At 49.2% G+C, this 26,351-nt stretch overlaps 2 protein-coding genes across 8 annotated transcripts in view; both read right to left on the bottom strand.

Annotated features, from left to right (window-relative positions):
* Cimip3 (ciliary microtubule inner protein 3) overlaps nt 1-34 on the bottom strand; it is a 65,576-nt gene extending 65,542 nt beyond the window's left edge. Inside the window, exon 1 of the mRNA XM_057794517.1 lies at nt 1-34. Within this exon, the coding sequence (XP_057650500.1) occupies nt 1-33 (33 nt within the window). The 5' untranslated portion in view covers nt 34.
* On the bottom strand, nt 2-22,443 carry Taf8 (TATA-box binding protein associated factor 8). Of its 7 annotated transcripts, none has more exons than XM_057794509.1 (9): nt 22,400-22,443; nt 21,049-21,205; nt 19,716-19,814; nt 19,349-19,411; nt 17,543-17,667; nt 12,762-12,909; nt 11,933-12,075; nt 8,297-8,436; nt 43-127 (listed from the first exon to the last, which is right to left on the bottom strand). In XM_057794509.1, exons 1-9 carry the CDS (start codon nt 22,436-22,438, stop codon nt 43-45), a joined length of 999 nt encoding a protein of 332 aa, XP_057650492.1. In that variant the 5' UTR covers nt 22,439-22,443. The 7 variants fall into 7 exon arrangements, with proteins under 7 accessions (XP_057650499.1, XP_057650492.1, XP_057650493.1 ...); XM_057794510.1 differs by having other exon boundaries at nt 8,297-8,394; XM_057794511.1 differs by having other exon boundaries at nt 8,297-8,391.
* Nucleotides 22,444-26,351: the final 3,908 nt, after the last annotated feature.

The following is a 26,351-nucleotide window of genomic DNA, read 5'->3' as shown; positions in this document are numbered from 1 at the left end:
CTTGAACTTGTTCCCAGGGCCAGAAGAGTCCATGACAAAACTTCACCTATAGCCTGGTTCTGCCACAATTGCAGCTAGGCCATCGAAGATGATGTTCAGAGAGTTAAGCACTTGCTTCAGGGTGAGCCTGAGAGAGACAAGAACAATGACAAGCCTGTCACCAGGAAAATTCAGAGGTAGCAATAAATGACAAGGCTCGGGCTCTTGTTCCTACTAAGACACCTAGAAGACTCTGAGGCCCCTGGCATGCCCTGGACACAGCCCTGGGCTGGAGCTGTCACTCACAAGCCCAGCATGCACAAGACCCTCAGCCCTATCCCCAGTTCCAGAAAAGGAAGGAGGATTGCAGAAAGCCCATGGAGGCCCTGATGCCTGCGGATGAAGGCGTGTGGTGCTTCCAAGGGCATGGGAAGGCTCGCCAGCCCCAGCCACCCCTTTCCTGGGGTGGTCCTGATGTGGAGATGACAGAAATGCCCCAGCCCTCCTCCTTAGCCTGGTATGATCTGGTTTTATAAGGGCAAAGGCTCCTCAGAGATGTTACAAGAGGCCAAGTGGGACTGAGGCTCAGGCCTCTCAGGCTGGCTCCGTCCAGCTGTACCTCACCCGCCCTCCCCTGCTCTGCTTCCTCACCTCTCCCAATGTCCCACTGGCCAACCCCACCCCACTGGGATCTCAGCAGACCTCCATGCCTCAGGCCAGCCCTCCACTCACACCTTCTCTTGGTCAGAGAGGCAGAACAGGTTCCTGTGTTTATCCATCTCCCTGGCAACACGAGTCTCCACAGGACGGTGTCATCTAGGTATCCAGGTTAATGTTTCCTGCCTCTCCTTAGGTACAGGTACATTCTAGCTCTCTGGGGCTGGGACCAATCTACCCCCAGTTCCTGCATGACCCCCCTACCCTACCATGAATTATAACTGGCAAATGCCAAACTCTGTGGAACTGACTGAGAGAAATAGTGTTCCTCACATTCCCTCCTACCCGAATGCTCCCAGGCCTACCCATGATCCCCTGCCTACCCATCCCTCTGAACACACCCCAAACCCTTGTCAAGTGGTGCCACTCCCGACCCTCCCACCTTCCAGGTGCGCACACACTCCTGCCTCTGACCACAAGTGCGGCTGTGTGCGCTGCTCCCTTTCCATAGCAATAGCTGCATTTTGTGCTCTGTTCAACTAGAACATTCTTTTCAGGCCACCTTTTTAAAAAGTGCAACTCCTGAGCAACTCCTGCCACCCGATTTTGTGGTACGTGCTACTGTTATCTGTCCTGCCAAAAAGGCGGCCACTCATGACCTGTGTCACCAGGTCTCTAGTCCTCTGTCAAGAGATTCTGAAGGACGTGGGTGGCGGGCAGGACAGCTCCTTTGACTGGTCCCTGCTTGGCTTCTGTGCGGGCTCTGCGCACACTGCCTGCTCCCCATGTTATTAGCCCAGACTCTGCACACTACCCGCTGTGGCTCTCACTTGTCCCCGTCCTCCATGTATCCATCACTATGCTTTCCTGCCCAGGTTCACCACCCGACACTCCGTGTGTGTGTGTGTGTGTGTGTGTGTGTGTGTGTGTGTGTGTATGTGTGTGTGTGTGTGTGAGCTGTCCATCCCCAGGCACATTGTAAGTTCGGGGAAGGCAGAGGCCTGGGTCCACGCTACGCTGTTTGCCATATGGTCACTCACAGACGCCCAGTGGCTGTTTGCCAAATGGGAGACTGGAGATGGGAAGAGTAAAATGGGGGAGAAGCTGAAGGGCTGGAAGGAGAGGCAAACGTCAGGAGTGAACTGCAGACCCAGAAGCTGGGTAAAGGCCTTCTCCTTGCAGGGCAGGAAGCCCGTCTGGCACCCCTTCACAACTTAAAATGGGCTTAGTCTCGGTTTGTGTATCTTGTTTTGTGTATCTACCATTGTGAATGAATTCCCTGGAGGCGGGAGCTATGTCTGTCTTGTACACCACCGTACCCTCAGAGCTGGCACAGTGCCACCTGGCATGCACAGGAGTTCCAGATCATGTTTGCTAATAAATGAAAGGATGCTGAGTGACCCAGAAGAATACAGAACTGACAGGGCACCTGATTGGCACTTGGGCCAGTTTGGACTCAGGATAGAAGTCTCTGGGAGGATCTGCAGTCTTACTACAGGGGCACAAATGGGGTACGAATGCTGGGAAGAGCAGGGAGCCCCAAATATTTGGGGGAGGCAGCATCACTGGCGAGGAAGGCAGCTTGGTGACCCTCCAAATGTCAATGAACAGTCAGGGAATGGTGGCGCACATCTTTAATCCCAGCACTCAGGAGGCAGAGGCAGGCGGATCTCTGGGAGTTCGAGACCAGGGAGTTCAAGACCAGCCTGGTCCACAAGAGCTAGTTCTAGGACAGGGACAGGCTCCAAAGCTACAGAGAAACCCTGTCTCAAAAAAAAAAAAAAAAGATGTCAATGAACAAGCCCCTGGCCTGGCCCCCTACCCAGAGGACTTGGAAGCAAGTCCATGCTGCCAAGCCTGCACCCTGCCCCAAAGTCAGCAAGAGTGGTGTGTCTGGGTAGAGTGGTGAGGTTAAGTCAAGATAAATCTAATCATGTATTATGCCCAGCATCCGGAAGGCAGAGGCAGAAGGATCTCGAGTCTGAGGTTGGCCTGGTCTACATAGAGTTCCAGGACAGCAGACAGGACTACATGGAGCCCAGAGATGTGGATTTGTTCCCTCTTGACCAAAGGTCAGAGAGTTCAGGCCTATTCCTTCTCCTTCAAGGTTATTGAGGGGCGGTTTGACCCAGGGTGTGGCTACTAACAGGATGTTTTGACCTAGGGTGTGGTTACTTGATGCTCTGGATACTGAAAAGGTGAAGACTTTGTTTGCTCCTTGCTTCTTGGTAAAGAAGTCTTTTGTCCTCCCCCTCCTCTTTGGATTGGGGTCTAGAAAGCCTATGAGAGATAAACACAGGTGGATTCAGTACTCACTGGGTTGCCCTCCTGACTCTGTCCTGTGTCTTTGTTTCCTTCTGCCTAACATCTCTAATCCACATGCCCCTGCCCTGGAACAACGTACGAAACTGTCGAAGCTGGACCCCAACAGACCCTATTTAAAAAAAAAAAAATAGTATAGCCAGATGGCTGGGTACAGAGAACACTCCCAGCTGGGAGGTAATGGTTGGAGGTAGAGGAGCAGAGAACCACGTCCTGAGGTCAGAGGTGGTACTTCCAGGACACTTCCTGGCTGGACAAGTTCAGGGGAAAAGCCATCAAAGGAAAGGAAGACCAAGCTGTGGGCGTCGATAGAAAAGCCACTTACTGGCCTAACAACAGAGGTTGTGGACTGACCCGGGAGCCTGAAGGGCAGGGCAGGTGTTCACCACTGTGCAGTAGCTTGCTGTCTGTCCCAACAAGACTTTCCTGAGCACTCCCTGAAGCTTCGTTAGTGACAGGTTCCATTGCCCACAAGCCCATCAGTTCCTTCCAAGGTGAAAAGCCCCTCGATTCTTACCTAGGCCAGAGCCACTCAGCTAAAGCTACACGCCCTCACTCCCTTCGCAACTAGGCAACCCCATGTTTGGGGTGGCGCAGCTTCTGGGTCTCACTCAGAAGAAAAACCAAGGTTCCCCAGCCTCTTCACTCCCTGTTCCCAGGAACATGCACTCAAGAAATGGCTTCTACCTCCTATCCTGTGACTGCAACCAGAACCCCAGGTGACAAAGGAACCAGGAAGAGGGAAGCCACAATGTGCAGTCCAGTCACTGCTAGCTGCACTTTTCACGGGAAGCAGATGTTTCATTTCTGTGTGGAGGGTGTATCTGTGTGACACTTGTGTGTCTGTGTGGAGGGGCATACACACATGTGTATATTCATGTGTGAGTGCGTAGATGTGCATGTCATGTTTGAGGACAGGGTCTACATATTCCAGAATGTCCTGCCAGGCTGGGGCTGTGTCCAATTTCTCTTCCCACCAGTAAATCAATCGGTGTGTGGATGTGTGCTGGAACCACTGAGTACATGGTACCAGTGCATTAGAGGGACAGAATACCATCCACTGGGAGGCAAGAGCATCTAAGGGAAACATGGACTGTGGAGCAGAAGGCCTGAGCACCACTACAGGGACTGAGCAGGGCAGGTCCGTGTTCTCAGCTGCAGACCCTAAGAACATTTGTTTTAAGAACATATGTGAGGGCTGGAGAGAAGGCTCAGTGGTTAAGAACACTGACAGCTCTTCCAGGTCATGAATTCAATTCCCAGCAACTGTATAGTGGTTCTTAGCCATTTATAGTGGGGATTTGATGCCCTCTTCTGGCATGCAGGTGTACCTGCAGATGGAACATCATATACATAAAATAAATATCTTTAAAAAGAGTCTATATGAGGATTCATGAGTTAGTATGTGTGAACAGAACTGTGGCTAGCAAGAGCCTTAGCTTTTATTGAGATGGGAGTGTAGTTCAGTGAAAGGGCCTCAGGGTACCCCCCCCACACACACACACACACATACAAACATGAGAAAAACAGGTAACTAGAAGTGAATAACATCTCTTGACTTCAGGGCCAGCCTCGTTCACATGATAAGATCGAGCCCAACCAGGGCTACATAGTGAGACCCTGTCTCCAAAAGAAGGGGGTGGAAGGGCAGCTAGAGATGGCTCAGGGGCTAAGAATGTGACTGCTTTTCCCGAGAACACAGGCTCCCAGCACCCATATCTGGTAGCTCACAATCTTTTTTTGTTTTTTCAGATAGGGTTTCTTGAGACAGGGTTTCACTGTGTAACCCTGGCTGTCCTGGAATTTACTCTGTAGACCAGGCTAGCCTCAAGCACAGAGATCTGCCTGCACCACTGCCTGGCTCACAATTTCTTATAAATCTACCTCCTAGGAATCCAGTGCCCTCTTCTAGACTTCAAGGGAACCTACCCTTTGATTCTGGCATTCAGGAGGCAGACACAGGCAGATCTGAGTTTAAAGGAGTTCCAGGCCAATTAGGGATACACAGTGAGTCTCCTCCTTTCACACAGTGTGGAGAGAAACAGATAAATTGGAACTGACAAGATATTAGGTGTTGGAGTTTTGTGTTTGAAATTGTATAGGTGGGGCCTGAGGGCTGTGAGCACGGCTATCTCGGAAGCCTGTGCACAGCTGCTGATCACAGACTTATTTCATTCATTCTTTTTTTTTTCTTTTTCTTGCTTATTTTTGTTCTTTTTTTTTTTTTTTTTTTTTTTTTTTTTTTTGGTTTTTCGAGACAGGGTTTCTCTGTGGTTTTGGAGCCTGTCCTGGAACTAGCTCTTGTAGACCAGGCTGGTCTCGAACTCACAGAGATCCGCCTGCCTCTGCCTCCCGAGTGCTGGGATTAAAGGCGTGCGCCACCACCGCCCGGCTCTTATTTTTGTTCTTTAGAGACAAGGTTTCACTACGTAGCTCTGGCTGTTCTGGAACTCATTATGTAGACCAGGCTGGCCTTAAGCTCAGACACCTACCTGCTTCTGCCTCCGGAGCACTGGGATTAAAGGTGAGTACCACTGCACCAGGCTCACAGGCTTCTAAGGCCCTATGAAGACAGTTCACAGGCCCAGCAGCACAGCCACAACATGAGAAGCCACTGCACACAAAAGGAAACCAACTAAACTGGGCATGGTGGCACATGCCTTGACCCCAGCTTGTGGAGGCTGGGGATCTCTTTTGAGTTTGAGGCCAGCCTGGTCTACAGGGTGAGTTCCAGTCCAGGGCTACCAATGAGACTCTGTCTTAAAAACAAATACAAAAAATGAAAAAGAAAAACAGACTGTTGACACAACCACCTGAGACAAATGGGTCTCAGGACAGCGTAGAGTGAAGAAAGTCAACCAGCCTTCAAAGGTGACTTAATTTCACTGATCTGGATGGAGCGCCAATGGCAGAGTGGCGAGAGAAGGAGATGTGTGTAGTTATGAAGAGAAGCATGGGGAAGGTGGTTCACAAGCCTGCATGACAAAGTAAATACATTCACAAAATCTTTATTATGGGGGATGGAGAGATGGCTCAGTGGTTAAGAGCACTGGCTGCTCTTCCAGAGGCCCTAACTTCAATTCCCAGCACCCACATAGTGGTTCCCAACCACCTGTCATGAGATCTGGTGCCCTCTTCTGGCCTGCAGGCATACATGCAGGCATAACTCTGTATACATAATAAATTATATCTTTTATAAAAAAACAAAGTTTGTATTATGAATTTAATTAGACTTTTTATAAATCACTTTATTTTTCCCTCTAAGACGCTCCCAACTTATAAAAAATAGAAATCTATAGATATACATTGAGAATTATACACTTCAAAACACCACTACTCAGATCATCTCTGTTCTAAGAGCAATCACAGCGGTGCAGTTCCGCGGTCGAGGGCAGCGCCAGCCCCCTCAGCTCACACAACACGCTCCACAGGCTTGGCTTCAGACGGTGACATGGTGCTGAAGTACAGACACAGACACGCTGGCTAGAGCATCAGGAACAGCCAGGGGTGGTAGCTCCTGTTAGACCCTGGGACTGGATTACAACTGACTGGGCCAGGAGCTGCCAATTGCATCACAAGCTCTCAGAATCCACACAGCCCGGTCTTCTTATTCTGACCCGGAAGTTCTGAGTCACCATGAAAATACTCCTGTTTGGACCAGAGCCAAAAAGGCTCATTTTCTCACCACCTCTTGCTCTTTCTTCAATTCCAGACACAGAGCTTTTTGTTTGTTTTGTTCTGTTTTGTTTTTTCCTCCAGGCAAAGGGACCAAAGGTTCTAGAGAACAGCAAGGAAGGTTGATCCCCCCCTGCCAAGTTACTGGAAACCAGGCATGGTGGTTCATGTCATAATCACAGCACGTGGCAGGAGGATCATTGAGCCTGGCATACAGTGATTTCTAGGATAGCCTGGGCTACAAGAGTGAGCTCCTGTCTCAAAAAACACATGGCGCAGGGTAAGAGAGTGAGAAAGAAGAGGAGGAGAAGCAGCAGCCAAGGTGGAGTACAGAGAGAAAAATGACACGTGGGTTCAGCACTCCAATCCAAGGACGACTTATCCACTCTATGTCAATTCCCACGTGCCCCTGCCACTCTTCCTTGGATTTGGTTTTTCAGTCCCTCTTTTCAAAACAAGCCAAAGATCTCAACTTTCCCAGTATCTCCCTTGAGGTATCATGTTGCATGATTAGTGGCAAAGTGAAGGATGGTGTCTTCTCTCCAGGGAGTGGGAGTGGGCAGATTCAGACTTGCTTGACAGGCACATGGACTCAGCTGGACCCTCAACCCACTCCCTCCAGCGAGTGGGAATGTGGCTTTCCACCATCAGCTGGATTTCTCAGCTAAGCCTAGCCCTCAAAACAAGTCCCACCCCCAGCTGCTAAGCTCTCTCCCTGGTGCTTAAAATCCATGGCTCCTCTATCAAGTCCTGGGAGAACTAACTCTATCCTTCCCAAAAAGGTGCTCCGAGGCACACGTTCCAAGGGGGATGACTCCACTGTGGTCAGCTTTAATCGAATGCTGGTCAGAGATTCAAGGCTCTGATGGTCACTGTCATTATCTTTATTAGCCCATGTACTCCTAGCTCCTGCCAGCCCCAGAAGAGAGCTGCAGCATGGGTCTGTTTCCAACATGATGAGGGATACAAAGTCACTGTCTACCAGCTCAGCAGGGGTCTCGGGGCCCAGGTGTAGAGAGAAGTGAGAATGAGGTTCTGGGCTGTAAATCAATGCCATGATTCTTGTGGATCAACGAGGGGATCCAGGAGGTCTGGAAGATACTCTTGGTAGTCTTCCAGGCAGGGCACAGAGCAGTGGACCCTTTCCTTCCTAACAATTTCCCTGGCCCTCCAGGTTTCAAAGGAATCAAGTCCTGTGATGAATTAATGAAGTCACCAGCAGACTCCTGCCTGTTTGCAAACAGGGTTGCCTTCATAGAAGGCTACTGCTAAAAAGACACAGCCTGGGCAAGGCCAAAAGGGCGCCACCTTCTTCTTCCCTCTGATCTCAGGCCCCAGGAAAGCGGTGTCCTCTAACTTACAGGGCAGCTTCCTTCCCAGCTCACGAGAGGGACCTAGAGAGAAGAAGAACCAGAGAGCCTGCCCCGGGGCCCCTCTCACTCTCCCAGGGGAGTGCAGCTCTGGGCTCACAGGGTTGCCTTGGCACAGGCACTGAAGTGCAGCTGCTGCACGTGGGAGCTGAGGAGAGACGGGCAGGCAGAGGAAGATGACTCCCTCTTGCCCTAGGAGTGCTCACCAAGCTCATGCCCGCTGGTGAGCCTATTCCTACCAAGGAGCAGACAAGCAGACTGGAGCAGGCTCTGGACCCCAGCCTCCAACTCACTTCTTCCTGCGGATCTTGGGCTTCTTCACAGGGCGCAGATACGGGTTATCGATGATGCTCTCCTCCCCGTTCCGGCTGCCAGACAAGGAGGAGTTCTGCTGCAGGACAGAAGCGTTTTCCTTCTCAGCTCCGGGGCCATCCTTTGAGCAAAAGCCGAAATAGAGCAGAGCACCAGTGGCATGAGGAGAGAGGCTGTGCCCATAGCAAGAGCGGCTTTGGTGTCATGAGAAGAGAGGCTGTGCCCATACCAAGAGCTAGCTTTGGTGTCTACCAAGAAAGGAGAAGCCGGAGCCACTGACTTTCCAGGGTGGCCATCTCTGCCCCAGGCTCAATGGGACCTGGGCAGTGTCTGGCTCTACAGGGAGCTGACAAAGTGGGGTACTCCAGGTCCTGACTCTTCAGAAGGTGGGGATGAGATAATGGAGGCCTGGGAGTGAGGGTTAGAATTTACATGCTGCAGGGAGGAAGCCTAAGCCGATGGGGTAACAGAAGGAAAGCCGTCGGTACCTTGGAGTAAGAGACACAGAGCCAAAACAAACCAGGGCACAGGAGAGCTCTCCTAGGCCCAAAATAACATAAGTCCCAACACATTTCTCCGAAATCTCTCATTTCTGGCACTTGGAACAAAGGACCAATGACTGTATTCCAGCATATTCCAGAAGTGAAGGCAAAGCGGAGCCTGCAGACCCCACAAGTTCACACTGTCACTGTCAACCAGGCTCTTACAGTGTCCTGGATGTACGGGTAATCGACTCTCCTTTCCTTATTAATACTTGTGCTCTCCTTATTTTCCATACTCTTTGCCTTTAATTTATTTTTGTACTTCTTTAAAGTGAGCAGTGGCAGCAGGGTCAGGACATGAAATTTCACACCAAAAATCTGACGTGGCCATGCAGGCCTAGCAACCAGGAGCTGAACCAGCATGGCCCCCAGTGACACGCCAAGGGTTCCCTGGAAGAACTGAGAGCCTCAGACCCCAACTAGCAGTGGCTGCTGTCACTGTGATACTGTGAACAGAGGATTCCTCTCGGGAGAGTTGGCCTCGGGCTTACTGGCCTGAAGGCTCTGGATGGCTTCTAGAGGTTTTGCTACATATCCATACCACCCCATTAACTCTGTTCTCCCCGAAAAGCCATTTTCCTGTACAACACATGTGCTTGATTCCTCCCACACTCACACTAAACCCAACGAGTGGACCTACAGCCATCAGAGAGTCCCTCCTCAAAACAGCTGCCACCAGACCAGCTGCGCTCATGGGGACCAGTGCGGGAAGTCTGTGTGGACACCCAGCCCCTGGCCTGTCTCAATTCTTTTTGTTGTGCGTTGTTTTTCAAGACAGGGTTTCTCTGTGTAACATCCCTGGCTGTCCTGGAACTCATTCTATAAACCAGGCTGGCCTTGAACTCACAGAGATCCTCCTGCCTCAGCCTCCCTGAATGCTGGAACTGAAGGCATTGCCTCAGTTCTTAAGGGTATAACGGAGTATCACCTATCACTCCCTCCATCGACCACTGCTCCACATCCAAACAACACTCAGAGGCCACTTAGACTGTGCCTTACACATGTCCTCAGGTAACAGTGAGGGTGACGCGAAGGGCTGAAGGGTTGGCTCCAGCTCCCACAAAGGCAGGATGCTGGACACTGTGGAAATGCTATACTCTGGTCCCTTTAGGTAGCTTTGAGACAGGAAGTAAAGCATCCAATTGACTTAACTACTTGTAGAAAAAGTGAGGGGTTTGCACGAGTTCCTTGGGCACTTGGGCAAGGCTGGCACACACCGCCCCTACCTGTCTCACGGCTGTCCATTCCACTTCCAAGCCAACAGCTCCAAGTCCGACTCCAACCACGTCCTCTCTCACCGCCAGTTCCCTATTCAGACTCCCAGCTGCTTGCTTGACAGCGCCATAGATGCATCCCACGGGCACCTCACATTCAATGTGCCTCAGCTTCCTCGGGTACCCTACCCCTAGTCCTCCCATTGTGGTGGCGTTACCATCCTTCAGGGGCTTGCGCAGTGAGTTCTGCAATCCCACCTGCTTCTTTTCTATCACTCAATTTTCATCTGTCAGAACATCCTCTTGGCATCAATCAATGCAACCAGACCATTTCCACTTTCCCTGCCGCGTGTACCCGAGGAGAAGGACCCCCATCTCTCCCTGGCCTACATCACTGTGGCAGCTTCTAACAGAGCAGCACTCCCTCAGGCTTGCTTGCACCACAGCCACTGGTGATGCATGCAGAAGTTCAGAAATGTCTCTCCTTGGCTCCACGCCCGCCTGCAACTTATCTCACCCAGCTCTGGAGACAGTTGGTACCCAGCTCTGGAGACAGTTGGTACCCAGCTCTGGAGAGAGTTGGTACCCAGCTCTGGAAACAGTTGGTCCCATTAGACTGGCCCTTCCTCTCCCTTCCCTGTCCTGGCTCTCCATCTCAAATGCTGGTGTTTCTCAGGTCCTCTGCACCAGCCGTTACTTCTACGAGGACCCTCTCGCCCAGAGAGTGGCATAGTTCACCTCTCCTCTCCCCCTCATGTCCCTCACTTGGTGGTCCACCTTGAGCATGCTACTCCTGAGAAGCAAAGCCTCCATCTCACCAGGTACTGTTCTGTCCATGGCACTTTCATCTTGAATACTCTGAGTGATGACTTCACACATCAGGTTTAATTCCTTCTCCCACTGCACATACTGGCTCTAAAAGCAGAGATTTTATCTATGGGGTCACTGCTTTCCTCTCCACAGCCAGAATAGTGTCTGACAATGGTCACTGCAAAATGGGTGCTCACTGAGTGGATGACTGGCGCGGTTTCTCATCCAGGAGTAAAAAAAAAACTTCTGGTTGCACCAGAGCACTAGTTCAGATGTAGGAGAGAACAAAAAACAATTAACCACTCTAAAACTAATGGTTCCTTTATGTTTAAGGACCTGGAGAAAGAGGCCAGGGTTAAAGTGCCCCATAGCAAGAGTCCCTGAGAGACACACTGTCATCAGGAGATGAGAGGACAGTTTAAAACTGGACACTGAGTGAAGCGTGATTGTGTGTCCTGCTGCAATCCCAGGACCTTGCAGGAGGCAGGATTGGGATTCTTAACACATGATTACATTTTATAGGCCACCAGAATATAACAAGTCCAAATAACTGTCTTTTTAAAAAAATATTCTTTGTATAGAAGAGTGTGTGGCTGTATGGCTGTACAGTCTGAAACTGAGAGGGGTACGAGTTAGCTTGCTCTATTAGCTTGCTCCACCTCAGGCTGCCCTTTCAGATGCTAAGCTCGGTGCCTGGAAACTCAACCCAGAGCCACAATCAGGCATTGGTCTCTTCAGGTCGTGACTCAAATGTCACCTTCTAATTCTTCTACCCCTTCCACAGCTGTCCTGAACCTTTAGCTCCGAGGGCGGGGCTTTGTTGGTCTTGCCTTCTATGAGTTTCCGAGCACTTGAACAGGATCTGGACCTGCAGTGCTCGTCAGCATTCACTACACGGGCGACTCCCAGGATGTCCCTCAGACAGAGACGGTCACACAGGCCCATCATGCAAGCTTCTAACAGACGGCCAGAGACCTGGGATAGACCTGGGGGCCTAGTATAGGACAGACTGTTTCGGGGTACTGTGAGGCAGGCAGAAGGGTGAACCCACCGTGCTGATATGAAGAGCGATGTTCTCTGTGTCTGTCTGCTCATCCTGTTCCGAGGAGTCTGTCTCTTCCATCTGCTGGATCTCCAGCTCAGAGGGAAGCAAGGCTGTGAGGTAGGGGATGGTGAAAGGTCTGGCAGCAATCACTGGGGATTGGAAGAGAGAGACAGGACTCTGTCGAGCAGCCAGAGGGAGCCAGGTATGAATGCTGCCCTGCTGCCTGGTGGCCATGACCTCGAGCTAGTTAATTCCCCTTTCCCACAAGCCTCTACGTTCTGCAAAGACAAAGCTAAGGACTGCTAACTCACAGGTCTGGATGGGCTGCCTGAGGGGATGTGTGGGAAAAGGTTAGCACCTGGTGGCCTCCAGCCACAGTGACTGCAGAGCCAGGCACACAGCAGGCACCGAGTGGAAGCTTCCCAAATGACTAGACCAAGCTCCCCATTCACCTCTGCATAACCCGAGGTCCCCTATGGAGATGACTGACTTGGTCAACAAAGCCTAAATGAGATGTAACCCAAGAAAGGAAGCTGAGAGGCAACTGGCTGCAGATGCCAGTGTCCCTGCTACCAGCTGGTCTATCACTTCTACGGGAGACTCAGCTGCCCAGGGCTCAGCCACCAGTGAGGTAACCTAAACTCACTGCCTTGAGCAGCCAACAGTTCGGAATAGTATCTCGGGGCCTGGAGGAAGGATCCAGAGATCTGCAGAATAGACCGCACTAGAAAAAAACACGAAGGCTCACTCATCTCTCCCCACTACAGAGAAAAAGGAAAGAGGGTGTGATTATCTCAAACAACAAAACAGGGCTCCCACAAGAGGTGACTCTCACAGGGGAAAGTGCTGACGTCATCCTTGAAAAGACTCTGGGTCTCGCCCGTCTTGGCCATGAACCGTGTGAGGGCTCGCTCCACGTCTCGCCTCTGAGATGCAGCCTTCTCTCGCAGGACCTGGTAGTCAGACACCGGTTCACGGTATGTCTAGAACAACAGAGACACCAGGCTGAGCCTATGCTGCCTTCAATCTTCTCAGGCCCTGTCTTGCTGCAGCTGTGTCCTTCTGAGAACACGACCTGCTAACTAACACTGAGGGAAGCTATGTGAAGAGCGGCATGGGAAGAAAGCAGAGCGAGCATCTCAGCCAACAAAAGTGCAAATATTTACCACATAGTTCACCATGGCAGCCATCCGTAGGTGTAAGACAGAGATCCTCCAGGAAGACTAGGAGCCCCAAGGAGCCCTGGCAGGAACCTCTTTTCCCCCAGAGTAACTTGGCATCCTAGGGTATGAGGTGGCATTTGCACACTGTGCCAGCCTGTTGTTTTCAGCCCACCCTCTCGAAACTGACGCACTGGTCCAAAAGGTTCCTCGAGAACTACAGACTACTGGTGTGGTGGAACGTGCCTTAATCCAATCACCTGTGAGGCAGATCTCAGTGAGGTCAAGGCCAGCCTGGTCTAACAAAGGTGAGGGAGGGAGGAAGAGAGAGAGAGTGGGAGAGAAGGATGGAGGGAGGTAGAGGGAGAAAGAAGAGAGGAAAGGAGGGAGGGGTAGGAGGGAAATGAAGCAAAGGCTGAGGGGAGGGTGGCCTGCAGACAGTGGTGTTCATCACGTGCATAAAGGCGAAGCAACTCCCTGCACACCACACACACTGTGGGTGACTGCACACCCTCATGGAGAAATTAAATAAATGTCATTTTCTAAAAAGGAAAGAAAAACAGACTAAGGCTGTTACTGTAAATGCCACTGAGACAGCCGAGGACAGGCAACTCCTCCCAGTTGGTGCCTTTGTTGGCCATCTCTGGGGAAATGCTTGAGAACCCGTAAGAATGAGAGACTGTCAAATGTCCTAAACTATAATGTCGCGATGACATTTAACACTGACCAAAACAGCAAAGGCATGTTTTCATGACAGAAAGCCAGGCTTTTCCCTCTAAAGACTTCTCAAGGGCTGGAGAGTTGGCATAGAGGTTAAAAGCACTTTTGTTCTTGTAAAGGACCTGGGTTCAAGTCCCAGCCCCACAGGGAGGCTCACCACTTTCTCAGGCACCAGGCATGTATGTGATACACAGACATACACGCAGGCAAAAACCTCATATACACAAAATAAATCTAAAAATTAAATTAAAATAAGGTTTTTCAAAGATTCCCCCTGAATCTTTGGGGGGAGGTCCTTCTGTCTATGTGTTGCTTTTATTGGTTAATGAATAAAGAAACTGCTTTGGACCTGTAGCAGGACAGAACTTAGGTAGGAGGGGAAGATGGAACTGAATGCTGGGAGGAAGAAGGCAGAGTTGGAGAGATGCCATGGAGCTGCCAGAATCAGACATGCCGAATCATTGCCAGTAAGCCACTGCCATGTGGCGATATACAAATTAATAGAAATGAGTTAAATTAATATAAGAGTTAGCCAATAAGAAGCTAGAACTAATGGGCCAAGCAGTGTTTTAATTAATATAGTTTCTGTGTGGTTCTGGGCAGCTGGGACAAACAAGTGACCTCCTCCATCCCCCCACCCCCAGTCTTCTAGTACTAGAATTATAAGTATGTAACACCCCACCTGGCCTGAGCGGCTTGTTTTTAAGATGTATTTTATTGTGTATATGTTAGGGGGGGTTGCATTGCTTGTGCAGGTGCCCGAGGAGGTCCGAGGCATTGGACCCCCGGAGCTGGAGTTAGAGATGGCTGTGAGACACCCACTGCAGGTGCTAGGAGCCACACCTGGGTCCTCTGGAAGAGCAGTACGTGTTCTTACACTGAGCCGTCTCTCCAGCCTCCCACAGCGCGTTAAAAGGAGGCACTGGTGAACATGGTTACTGTTTCACAGTCCACTGGATTGTGTCATCTACAGTCTTCCTTATCACATATAGGAATGGGATTTCCTGACAAGTCTAAAATCATCCTAACATGAAAATCAGATTTTGAATATGCGCATTAAAAACAGAATCTGGGCATAATACATACCTGTAATGCCAGCACTGGGGAGACAACAGGCAGGATAATGACTACAAGTTCAAGGCCAGCCTCATCTACAGAATGAGTTTTAAGCCAGTCAGGGTTACAAAGTGACACCCTGACTCAAAGCAAAAAACAAGCAACCAAAATGTTGTAGTTATTTCAAGGAATCTGACACTCAATAAGTTGAAATTTTAATATATTAATTGATCTATCTATCATCTATCTATCTATTTTATTTTTTTTAAAGCTTTCTTTTGTTTATTATTTATTTATTATGTATACAACATTCTACCTCGATGTATGCCCGCATGCCAGAGGAGGGCACCAGATCTCAGTACAGATGGTTGTAAGCCACCATGTGGTTGCTGGGAATTGAACTCAGACCTCTGGAAGAGCAGTCAGTGTTCTTAACCTCTGAGCCATCTCTCCAGCCCCTCTATTTTGGTTCTTTTGAGGCAGGGTTTCTCTTTAGCTTTGGAGCCTGTCCTGGAACTCGCTCTAGAAACCAGGCTAGCCTGGAATTCACAGAGATCTTCCTGCCTCTGCCTTCCCAGTGCTGGGATTAAAAGCATACACCACTATCACCTGGCAAAATTAAAAATTTAATTTTTAAATAAAAAACTTTTTTATCTATTTTATGTCTGTGTACTGGGAGTACAACTTCTGTTTTTTATAATTTATTTATTTTTTAATTTTATGTTCATTGATGTTTTGCCTACATGTAGGTTTGTGTGAGGGTGCTGGGTCCCCTGGAACCAGAGTTATAGACAGCCATAAGCTGTCACGTGGGAGCTGGGAATTGAACCTGGGTCCTCTGGAAGAACCTCTGAGCCATCCCTCCAGCCCTAGGAGTACAACTTCTATAGGCTAGGCCAAGAGTTTTGCCACTGAGCTACTACCCTAGGCCCTAGCTTTGAAGATTTTATTTATTAATGTGTAGGTGAAGACGGGAGAAGAAGGAATAGAGAAGGGGCAAGGGGGGAAATGCTCACATCCATGCAAGTGCCTGTAGAGGCCAGAAGAAGATGGCAAATCCCCTGGAAGGCAACTGCCCAACATGGGTACTGGGAATTGAACTCCGTTCCTCTGAAAGAGCAGCAAGCACTCTTAAATACTGAGCCATCTCTCCAGCCGTGTTTTTTTTTTTTTTTTTTTTTGGTTTTTCGAGACAGGGTTTCTCTGTGGTTTTGGAGCCTGTCCTGGAACTAGCTCTTGTAGACCAGGCTGGTCTCGAACTCACAGAGATCCGCCTACCTCTGCCTCCCAACTGCTGGGATTAAAGGCGTGCGCCACCACCGCCCGGCCTCCAGCCGTGTTTTTGTTTGAGACAGGGATTCACTAGCCCTGGCTGTCCTGGGATACAATAGAGATCCTCCTGCCTCTGCCTCCCAAATGCTATGAGTTAAGGTCTGTGCCAGCACACCTACTCACAGGTTCTGGATGGAACTTTTTCAACAAGGAGAACCATTAAAGAATTTAAATTGGCCAGGTGGCTTTAATTCCAGCACTTGGGAGACAGAGGAAGGAGGATCTCTAGGAGTTCAGGGAATCAGAGTGAGTTCAGGGACAGTCAGGGCTGTTACACAGAAAAACCCTGCCCACCCCCCACCAAAAAAAAAGAATTAAAGTAAAATGACCTAAAGATTGAACCTCTGATTTAATATCCTACACCAACATTTCAGAAAGAAAAGCAGAGGCCACGCAAGGCTCCCACTCAAGAGGTCACAGTTTTTTTCTGGACTTTTTTTTTTCAACAAAAGGGTGAAGTTATTTTTTAATGTATGTTATTTGTAGCAGGCTAAGTGATAATATTCGTATGTACAGCATCTGATGCGGGTGTAATGAGATACACTTGTGGTCTCACCACTTCAAAGGGAGAGGAGAAGGTCCTGGAATTTGAAGTCATCTATAACTACGTCCTGAGTTGGAGGCCAACATGAGCCGCCTGAGACTCAATCTCAGAAACCAACACTGAAAGGAGCTCCTTACATTATTTTATCGTCAGGATGCACTATATAAAAGGGGTATGAGCACTAGGAACAGACTGTATTCCCATAAAAACGTTTAGATATAGTCAACTCCTAACTCCTGGCATCTCAGATGACCTTATTTGGCAACAAGTCACCAAAGATGTCATCAATTAGAACGAAGTCATGAAGGACAAACGTGTCCATCAGGGAGACAGACAGTGTGTTAAACAGAAAGCCAGCACCACGCAGAGACAGGCAGATAGGAGTGACACACCTATAAACCAAAAAACGCTGGAGAAAGGCTGGCCTGTCCTTGGCTAGGGCAAGGTGAACAGATTCCTACAGGTTTGAGAGGGAGCGTGGCCCTGATAACACCTTAATTTTGAACTTCTGACCCCTAGGCCTATGGAATAATATATTTTTATGACTCTACGTCATCTACGGTGTAGCACTTTGTCACAGCAGCCCCAGGACACTGGGAGACTGCAGTCCTGAGCAGCAGCAGCTCAGTCTGTAGCCCAGGCTGGCCTCACACTCGTGGCAACCCTTCTGCCGCAGGATTACAGGGCTGGGCCACCATGTCCATAACAAGGTTGCGTCTCTCTAGGCAAAGTCATGAGAACTGAATGGCACTGCCACCAGCTGCATTCACATCACTCACAGCCCCTGGCGGCTCCACCACTCACCGGAGTTTTGATGTAGGTGTGGGGATCTGGAAACTCAGGAAAATGACTGGGGATATGTGGTGGGTGGGGTCGGTTCTGCCCTGCAGTGAGGGCCTTGGGTGTCACTGGCTGATTGGTCACCGGAGCTGCAACAGAATCACAACTGGTTACTTCTTCATCCCCTGCATTCTACAGACAACAGTAAGCCCCTTGCATCAATAGAAGAGTGGCCATCACCAAAGCCACCACATAAAAGAACATGCTGAAGTTCATTAAGGGCATTAAAGAGGCTGCTGGCTATCTTTCCAGGGACCGCAAGGGTACTAGGAACAGTGTTCAGTGCAGCTTTTACTCGGCATGCAAGAGGCCCTGAGGTCCAATCCCCTGCACACACACACTGTTCAGAGACCCCAAATAACAAATACTAAGCTGGGAGAAGTGTGGGCTTAACAATTACAGGATGGGAAGGAAAATTGTGCTTTCCACTGCCTCTCTCCAATGCAGGTGGCAAGATGGTGACGAAACCAATCGCCAGAACCCACATGGTGGAGGGAGACAGCCTCACAAAGTTTCCTCTGATAGTCACATACACACACACAGTAAACAGATGCAGTATCTAAAAAGATGCCAATGAAAAAGAGTAACTTTAAAAGACAAATACAAGAAGCAGGTGGATCTCTGTGAGTTCGAGACTGGCCTGGTCTACAAGAGCTAGTTCCAGGACAGGCTCCAAAACCACAGAGAAACCTTGTCTCGAAAACCAAAAAAAAAAAAAAAAAAAAGACAAATACAGCAATTCACCCCAAGTCCTAAAGCCTAAAGCAGTTACTCCTTACTTAGCTTAAGGGACCTACTTATCTAAAGCAGAATTAACCTTCTCAACAGGGATACATTAGACATAGTTTAGACTTCTTTTGTTTGCTTGTTTTTTGAGCCAGTGTCCTGCCTGTGTAGCTCAGGCTAGCCTAGCCATCATTATGCATCCCCAGTGCACTAGAGCTCTAGAGTACCCTCACCCTCACGAGTAGCCAGCGTCCTGCCTGTGTAGCTCAGGCTAGCCTAGCCATCATTATGCATCCCCAGTGTACTAGAGCTCTAGAGTACCCTCACCCTCATGAGTAGTCACCAAAGAGCAGCAGTTCGGATGGTGCAAGCCACAAAGCTGCTTTTAAAACATGGAAGCAGGGCTGAAGAGATGGCTCAGCAGTTAAGAGCATTGCCTGCTCTTCCAAAGGTCCTGAGTTCAATTCCCAGCAACCACATGGTGGCTCACAACAATCTGTAATGGGGTCTGGTGCCCTCTTCCGGCCTTCAGGCATACACACATAAAGAATATTGTATACATAATAAATATTTACAAAAATAAATAAATAAAACATGAAAGCAATGACAGGCAAGTGGGTACAGCTGCACGCCAGTGGAACTTTATTCACAAAAGCAAGCAGTGGTTCCAGGACAGGCTCCAAAGCCACAGAGAAACCCTGTCTCAAAAAACCAAAAAAAAAAGCAAGCAGTGGGACCACATTTTGCCCACAGATCCTAGTTTGCCAACTCTGACCTGCAGAAGCAAGAACTTTAATAGTCGTATCGCGTCTGCTCTTCAGGGCTGCGGTACAACAGCAGGAGCTCAGAAATGGTTTAGCTGTGTGGGGAAGAAGCTTCACACTGTAATCCCACTGCCCAGATCAAATGAGGCTATGGGGAGTTAACCCCTCCCAAAGACTGGAAGGGAGCCTGCAACAAGAACAGCTGCCACTCTGAGGTCCTACTCTCCAGCTGAGTCACACCTGAGTACTCACTAAGTGCCTGGGTTCCAAAGCCACTTACGTGCAGTGATGACCATCCTCTGAGACCGTTTTGCATAAGCAGGAAGAGTGTCCACATTGAACCCTAGGGACAAGAAAGCCAATCACTGCCTAGGCCCGTGAATACAAAAGGGACGTTCACAGTGGGGAAAGGAGGCTTAAGCTCCCAACTTAGCCACTATTCTGCCCCTTAAAAGATGCTCCAGCAGAGTCCCCCAATAAGGACTTAGGGGTCTCCTCCTCTTAACTTCCTAAGCTAAAAGCAGATCAAGGGAAACAGGAGGGAATCCATGAACACTCAGCAGGCACCCCAACCACCAGGCTTTCCTCCCTCCCTAGTGGCCCCAACTCAGAGATGAGAAAGCAGGAGATGCTGAAGATGCGCTCACCCATTTCAACCAGTGTGACCACGATATCCGACAGTGTGGGCTGGGTCCTGGCTGTGTGCTCGCAGTAAGACTTGGCACTTCTCCCGATTTCTGAGATGTCTACAAGGGTCAAAGGCCACAGTTCCTCCCAAATTCAACATAGGGTTACCAGTGAGTCACAGTTCTACTCTACATATACACCCCACAAGCAAAGGCAGGGCTCAAACAGCACTGTGTACACTCACACACGGCAGCCCAATTCTCAACAGTCAGAAGGTGGAGAGGAGTCTCTCCACTGAGACTCCAGTGGATAAACCAACTGGGGCACACACATCACACGGAGCACTGACGTTTGTTCTGACAGGTTTCCATATGGCCTCAAATTCCATGGGGAGCAGAAACTAGACCTGGCCAGCTGTTCTGGCCTCTACCTCCCAAGGGTTAGGGTTATAGTGCGCCCACCCTATCCAGCTCTACAACGGAGTATGTGTTCATCCCTCAAAAAGAATGAAATTCTTCAAAAGGAATGAAATCTATAACATGGATAAACTTTGAAACACTATGTTAAATCACATAAGCCAGGCACAAAAATGACAAATATTTTCAGATTCCATTTATCTGAAGTAAAGAGAAAAAGCAAATAAAAAGCAAAATCAAAATGGCTCAATGGTTTACTGCCAATGACTAGAGTTCCATCCCTGGGTCTCAGAGGATGGAAGGAGCAAACTGATTCCCACAAGTTATCCTATGACCTCCATATCTGTGCTATGGCAAGCATACAGTCCCCACCATACACACAACTTATAAGAGTAATTTTAAAAGGATATGATACACACACACACACACACACGTGCTGGTTAGAAAGAAAATGGCTCCCAATGGAGTGTCACTATTAGGTGTGACTTTGTTGGGGTAGGGAAGTGTGTCATTATGGGGTGGGCTTTGAGGTCTCCTATGCCCAAGCTACTCCCAGTGTCACAGTCCATGTCCTGTGCCTGCATTATCAAGACGAAGCCAGCACCATCTTGTCTGCCTGCATGGCATCATGCTCCCAGCCACAACCATAATGAACTGAACCTCTGAAACTGTAAGTGACCCCAATTAAATGTTTTCCTTTATAAAAGTTGCCGTGGTACAGCACTGTGAGTGCGCACTTAATGTCAATGATTAAATGACAATGATTAAAATGACAATATCGCTACATCTCTTACCACACATACAAACATCAAAACAAACAGGTCCTATGCTAAAATGGACAATTTTTTTCTTCTGTCTGAAGGTAAGCCTCGGCCTTCCAGGAAAAGGGGGCAGTATCTAAGATAAGAGTTTCTGAAGCTGGGCTCTCGGTACTCACAGCTCTGCAGCATTTCTGTCAGTGTTTCCACAGATGCTTTCTCCGCGCTCTCAAATCCGGCCTCGGTCAGCAAGGAGCTCACAACCACTTGCAGAGTCCTCCTCCGGGCCAGATGGTAGTTATCCGCAGGGTTAGTGGACTGCTTACTTCCTGGTCTCTGGAAGCGGAAGCCCACAAAGAGGAGACTTTTTACCGCTAGGCCAGGATGAAAGCACAAAGTGCACACACCATCGATGGCAAACAGAAGTCTCACTGTGTAGTTCACTCGGGCTGGCCTATTGCTGGATGTGGAGCCCAGGACTATACTGCCATCCTCTAACTTCCGCCTCCTCGGCATACAAATTACAGGCATGCAGCAACTGTGGCCTGGCTAGCAAAGGTTCTTCTGCTAAATATTTATCAGTGTCAATACTTAGAATTACAGATCTCACCAAGTGAGTAATAACTGAGCATCCAAATCCAGAGGCTTCCAATAAGATAAACACTACTTGCTCAATAAAAAAAAAAAATTACACGTAGATATGTGTGGTGTGTGTGTGTTCATGTGAGTGCAAGTGTTTCCAGAAGCCTGGAGAGAGCGTCGGATTCCGTTATGCTGGAGTTACAGGTGGTTGCAAACCGACCCACCAAACTCGAGTGTTCTGGAAGATCACCTGCAGGTCTTAACCACTAAGCCATCTCTCCAGCCCCTTCACTTCTTTCTAGAGCAAATTATCAGAATATATACACAAGCCGGGTAGTGGTGGTGCACACCTTTAATGCCAGCACTCGGGAGGCAGAGGCAGGAGGCTCTGTGTGTCGGCCTAGTTTACATCTACACAGCGAGTTCCAGGTAGCCAGGGCTGTTCCACAGAGAAATCCTGTCTCAGGGGGAAAAAAAAGACCAAAAAAAAAAAAAAAGGAATATATACACGAATTATGAGACTGGACGAATAAATCTACTGTCTTTTGTTCCATCCACACCACTACATTAACACGGAAAATGAAAGCAGTAACACCGGACTCAGGGGAGGGCTAAAGTAACCTCAAAGAAAGGAGAGGAAGGTAAATACTTTGAAAAGGAACCCCCTTCCAACTTTGGCTGGCCAGTAAGAGGATGAAAACAGCTTCTTCAGACCAATCAGAAGGCGTTCCGGGTTCCCACCCTCACCAGGGAACGAGCCAATCACGTCTCAGGTGCACCAATTTAGGAGGCCGCCGCCAAGTCTCAAGCAGCGGGGGACGCATTTGGCCAGGAAGACTTTCCAACCATCGGATCTCAGAATGGCCCAAGAGACTGTGGCCCAAACCATGGAAAAGATCCAGAAGAGCCAAATCCTCTCGACTTTACGCCGCGCCTCCCCACCCTTACCGTTCCGGAGCCACCAGGCCCGGCCGCCGCGTCGGCCATCTTGCTCTCACGTAGTGCGCGTGAGCGCGAGGCACGATGGGACTTGTAGTTTGGGTGGGAAGGTGGCGAAGGGCGGGGCCACAGGTGCCCCGCCTCGCGGAAAAGCTCTAAGAAATGTAGGGGGCGGGAAGGGCTAGGTCGGACTACCCCAGCTCATGTGACTCTGTGTGAGCCAAGCTTTCCTGGACCTTTCAGCGCTATGGCAATGGCTCTGGAAAACACTCTGTGGGTTACACCGAGTTAAAAAGGAACCTTTTTTGGCTAGAAGCCAGCTATCTATAATCCTACCACTTTGAGACTGAGCCTGAGGATTGGAAGTTCCAGGCCAGTTTGGGACTACATAAGGAGAACTTCCCTGTCTGAAAAATAAGTAGATAGAAAGCTGTTGATATGAAATAATTTATTATTAAAAATACACTTTTGTTTTTGTTTTTTTTCACCCCGAGATTGGGTTTCTCTGTGGTTTTGGAGCCTGTTCTGGCACTAGCTCTGTAGACCAGGCTGGTTTTGAACCCACAGAGATCCACTTGCCTCTGCCTCCCTGCACCTCCACTCCCGGCCATGTTTAATTATGCATTTGTTTTTGTTGTTTGTTTTTTGAGACAGGATTGTCTCTGTAGCTTTGGAGCCTGTCCTGGAACTAGCTCTTTTAGACCAGGCTGGCCTCAAACTCACAGAGATACTCCTGCCTCTGCCTCCTAAGTGCAGGATTAAAGGCGTGCATCACCACCACCCGACTAAGAATACACTTAAGAATGCACTTTTGAGGGCTGGAGAGATGACTTGGCCACTAAGAGCACTGACTGTTCTTCCAGAGGACCTTGGTTCAATTCCCAGCACCCACATGGGAGCTTACAACTGTCTGTAACTCTACCTCCAGGGTATCCAACTCCCTCACACAGACATACATGTAGGTAAAATACCAACGCACATAAGATAAAAATAAATAAATCATTGAGGCCGGGCGGTGGTGGCGCACGCCTTTAATCCCAACACTCGGGAGGCAGAGGCAGGCGGATCTCTGGGAGTTCGAGACCACTACAAGAGCTAGTTCCAGGACAGGCTACAAAACCACAGAGAGGGCTGGAGAGATGGCTCAGTGGTTAAGAGCATTGCCTGCTCTTCCAAAGGTCCTGAGTTCAATTCCCAGCAACCACATGGTGGCTCACAACCATCTGTAAAGAGGTCTGGCGCCCTCTTCTGGCCTTCAGGCATACACAGACAGACATACAGACAGAATATTGTATACATAATAAATAAGTAAATATTAAAAAAAAAAAACACAGAGAAACCCTGTCTCGAAAAACCAATAAATAGATAGATAGATAGATAGATAGATAGATAGATAGATAGATAGATAGATAGATAGATAGATCATTGAAAAAAAAGAATGCACTTTTGGGCTGGAGAGATGGCTTAATAGTTTAAAACATACACCATTATTGGAGAGAATCAGAGTTCAAAATCTTTTTATTAATTCATATTTTTAAATATTTATTTATTTAATTATTATGTATACTATATTCTTTCTGTGTGTATGCCTGAAGGCCAGAAGAGGGAGGGCACTAGACCTCATTAGAGATGGCTGTGAGCCACCATGTGGTTGCTGGGAATTGAATTCAGGACCTTTGGAAGAGCAGGCAATGCTCTTAACTGCTGAGCCATCTCTCCAGCCCCAGAGTTTAAAACCTTAGTATCCCTAATGGGAACTCACCAAGGCCAGCTGGACTGGGACTGATGGAGCATGTGATCAAACCAGACTCTCTGAATGTGGCTGTCATGGAGGGCTGACTGAGAAGCCAAGGACAATGGCACTGAGTTTTGATCCTACTGCATGTACTGGCTTTGTGGGAGCCTAGTCTGTTTGGATGCTCACCTTCCTAGACCTGGATGAGGGGGGAGGACCTTGGACTTCCCACAGGGCAGGGAACCCTGACTGTTCTTTGGACTGGAGAGGGAGGGGGGATGGGGGGAGGGGGGAGGAGTTGAAAATTTGTAATAATAATTAAAAAAAAACTTAGTATCCATGTTGAGTGGCTCACAACTGCCTGTGACTTCAGCTGCAAGGTGATCTGATATCCTCTTCTGGTGTTTGGGGGTATTCAGTTGTGCAAATACACACACACACACACACACAAATACAATAATAAAATTAAGTGCTTTTCTTAAAAATGCATGCATATATTTTATGTGTATGACCATTTTGCTGGCATGTATCTCTGTGAACCCCTTGCATGCCTGGAGCCAGAGAAGGCCAGAAAAAGACTTTGCGTAGCCTAGAACTGGAGTTGCAGACTGTTGTGAGCTGCCAGGTAGGTGCTGGGAATTGAATCCGGTATTTTTTTTTTTTCCGGTATTTTTTTTAACTGCCGCAACATCTCTCCAGTTCTTAAAGGCACGTCTGAAAAGGCTCTAGAGGCTGAATGCATTAGCAGGGCTTTCTCAGTTTGGCTGATTTTTTAGCTAGTTGGGCCAGCCCAATCCCAGTGACCTCACTCTCTCAGAGAGGGCCTTCATACTGGTTGTTTTGTGTGAGACTGTGTTGTATGTAGCCTGACTGGTCTCAGGCTTGCTACATAGCTGAGGATGACTTTGAACACTGCGTGGTTTGAATATGAATGGGCCACATAGGTTCATATATTTGAATGCTTAGTCACCAGGGAGCAGCACTATTTGAGAGGTATTAGGAGGTGTGGTCTTGTTGGAAGATATGTCAAACTGCGGGTGGGCTTGGAGGTTTCAAAAGCCCCCACCTGGCCTAGTGCTTCTCTCTCTCCCCTCCCCCATCGCTCCCCCCCTTCTCTTTCTCTCTCCCTGCAGATCAGACATAGCGTGGTGTTTTCACCCTCATTTATGCTGCCATGCTCCCCACCAGTGGGGATGACTGTGGACCAACCCTTTACACCTGTAAGCAAGCCCCCAACTAAATGCTTTCTTTTATAAAGTTGTTGTCATGGTATCTCTTCACAGGTATAGAACAGAGATGAAGACAGGCACCCTCCCCAGATTATCCTACCTTCTCCAGAGTGCTGGGGTTACTGGAATCCACCACCATACTCCATTTATGCAGTGCTGGGGGAACTCAGGGTTTTCTTACATGCTAGGCAACTAACCACTCTGCCAGCTGCAGCTTTAGTCTTATTACCAAGCTCCTTGCGATTCCCGGCACTATCCTCTCTAGCCCTTAGCCTGCAACAAACAGCTAAGTGAACAAGGAAGCTTGTCTCTTGTCCCTTCCACTTCCAGTATGTTGAGTCCGTTTTACCAACTTCAGCCTCTCTGGACTGGAAATTCCTCAGGAGAGACCTTGCTTCTTCTCATCCCTTCTGGCGGGGGCTGGGGGGGGGGGCGGGGCGGGAAGGGGGGGGCGGGAGAGGGGCGGGGAGGGGAGCCTGGCCAGATGAAATCACGAGCTTCAGTCCTCACACTTGTTAGCCCTCAGACTCTGGCCACATTATCTAACCTCACTGTGCCTCAGTTTCCCTGCGTGATAACTGGGGGTGGAGTGAGGTAACAGGTGTTGCAGTGCCTGGCTGTGTGGTAAGAGTTAAGAACTCAGACCTGCTGCTTACTTCCTGAGTAACGTGCACCATGAATTGCAGATGCCCAGAAGGCATCCTCTGGAGTGCGTACACCTGAACCTGGCGAAGTGGCACCCGCGCCTCCCACCACCACTACCTGGGGCTGAGGATCAGGTCTGTAGACCTCCGATGGAGTACAGATTAGAGCTGGATAAGCCTCTCCTGTCTGCTCTGGGGGTGTCAGGGACCAAACCCCAGCGGAGTGCAGCACCCAGCTCCTTTGTCTCGCCCGCCCCCTCGTCCCCACTTCCTGCCCAGCTTCTAGCTAGTGATCTGCGATGCGGTGCAGACTTTGTAAACACGCCGCGCCTGTGGGATGGACATTCGCTCTG

Source organism: Chionomys nivalis, chromosome 19 (assembly GCF_950005125.1).
Source record: "Chionomys nivalis chromosome 19, mChiNiv1.1, whole genome shotgun sequence".
In the NCBI taxonomy this organism is placed as follows: Eukaryota; Metazoa; Chordata; class Mammalia; order Rodentia; family Cricetidae; genus Chionomys; species Chionomys nivalis.
The sequence above is the reverse complement of the archived record's forward strand: the minus strand, read 5'-3'. Positions and strand labels throughout refer to the sequence as shown.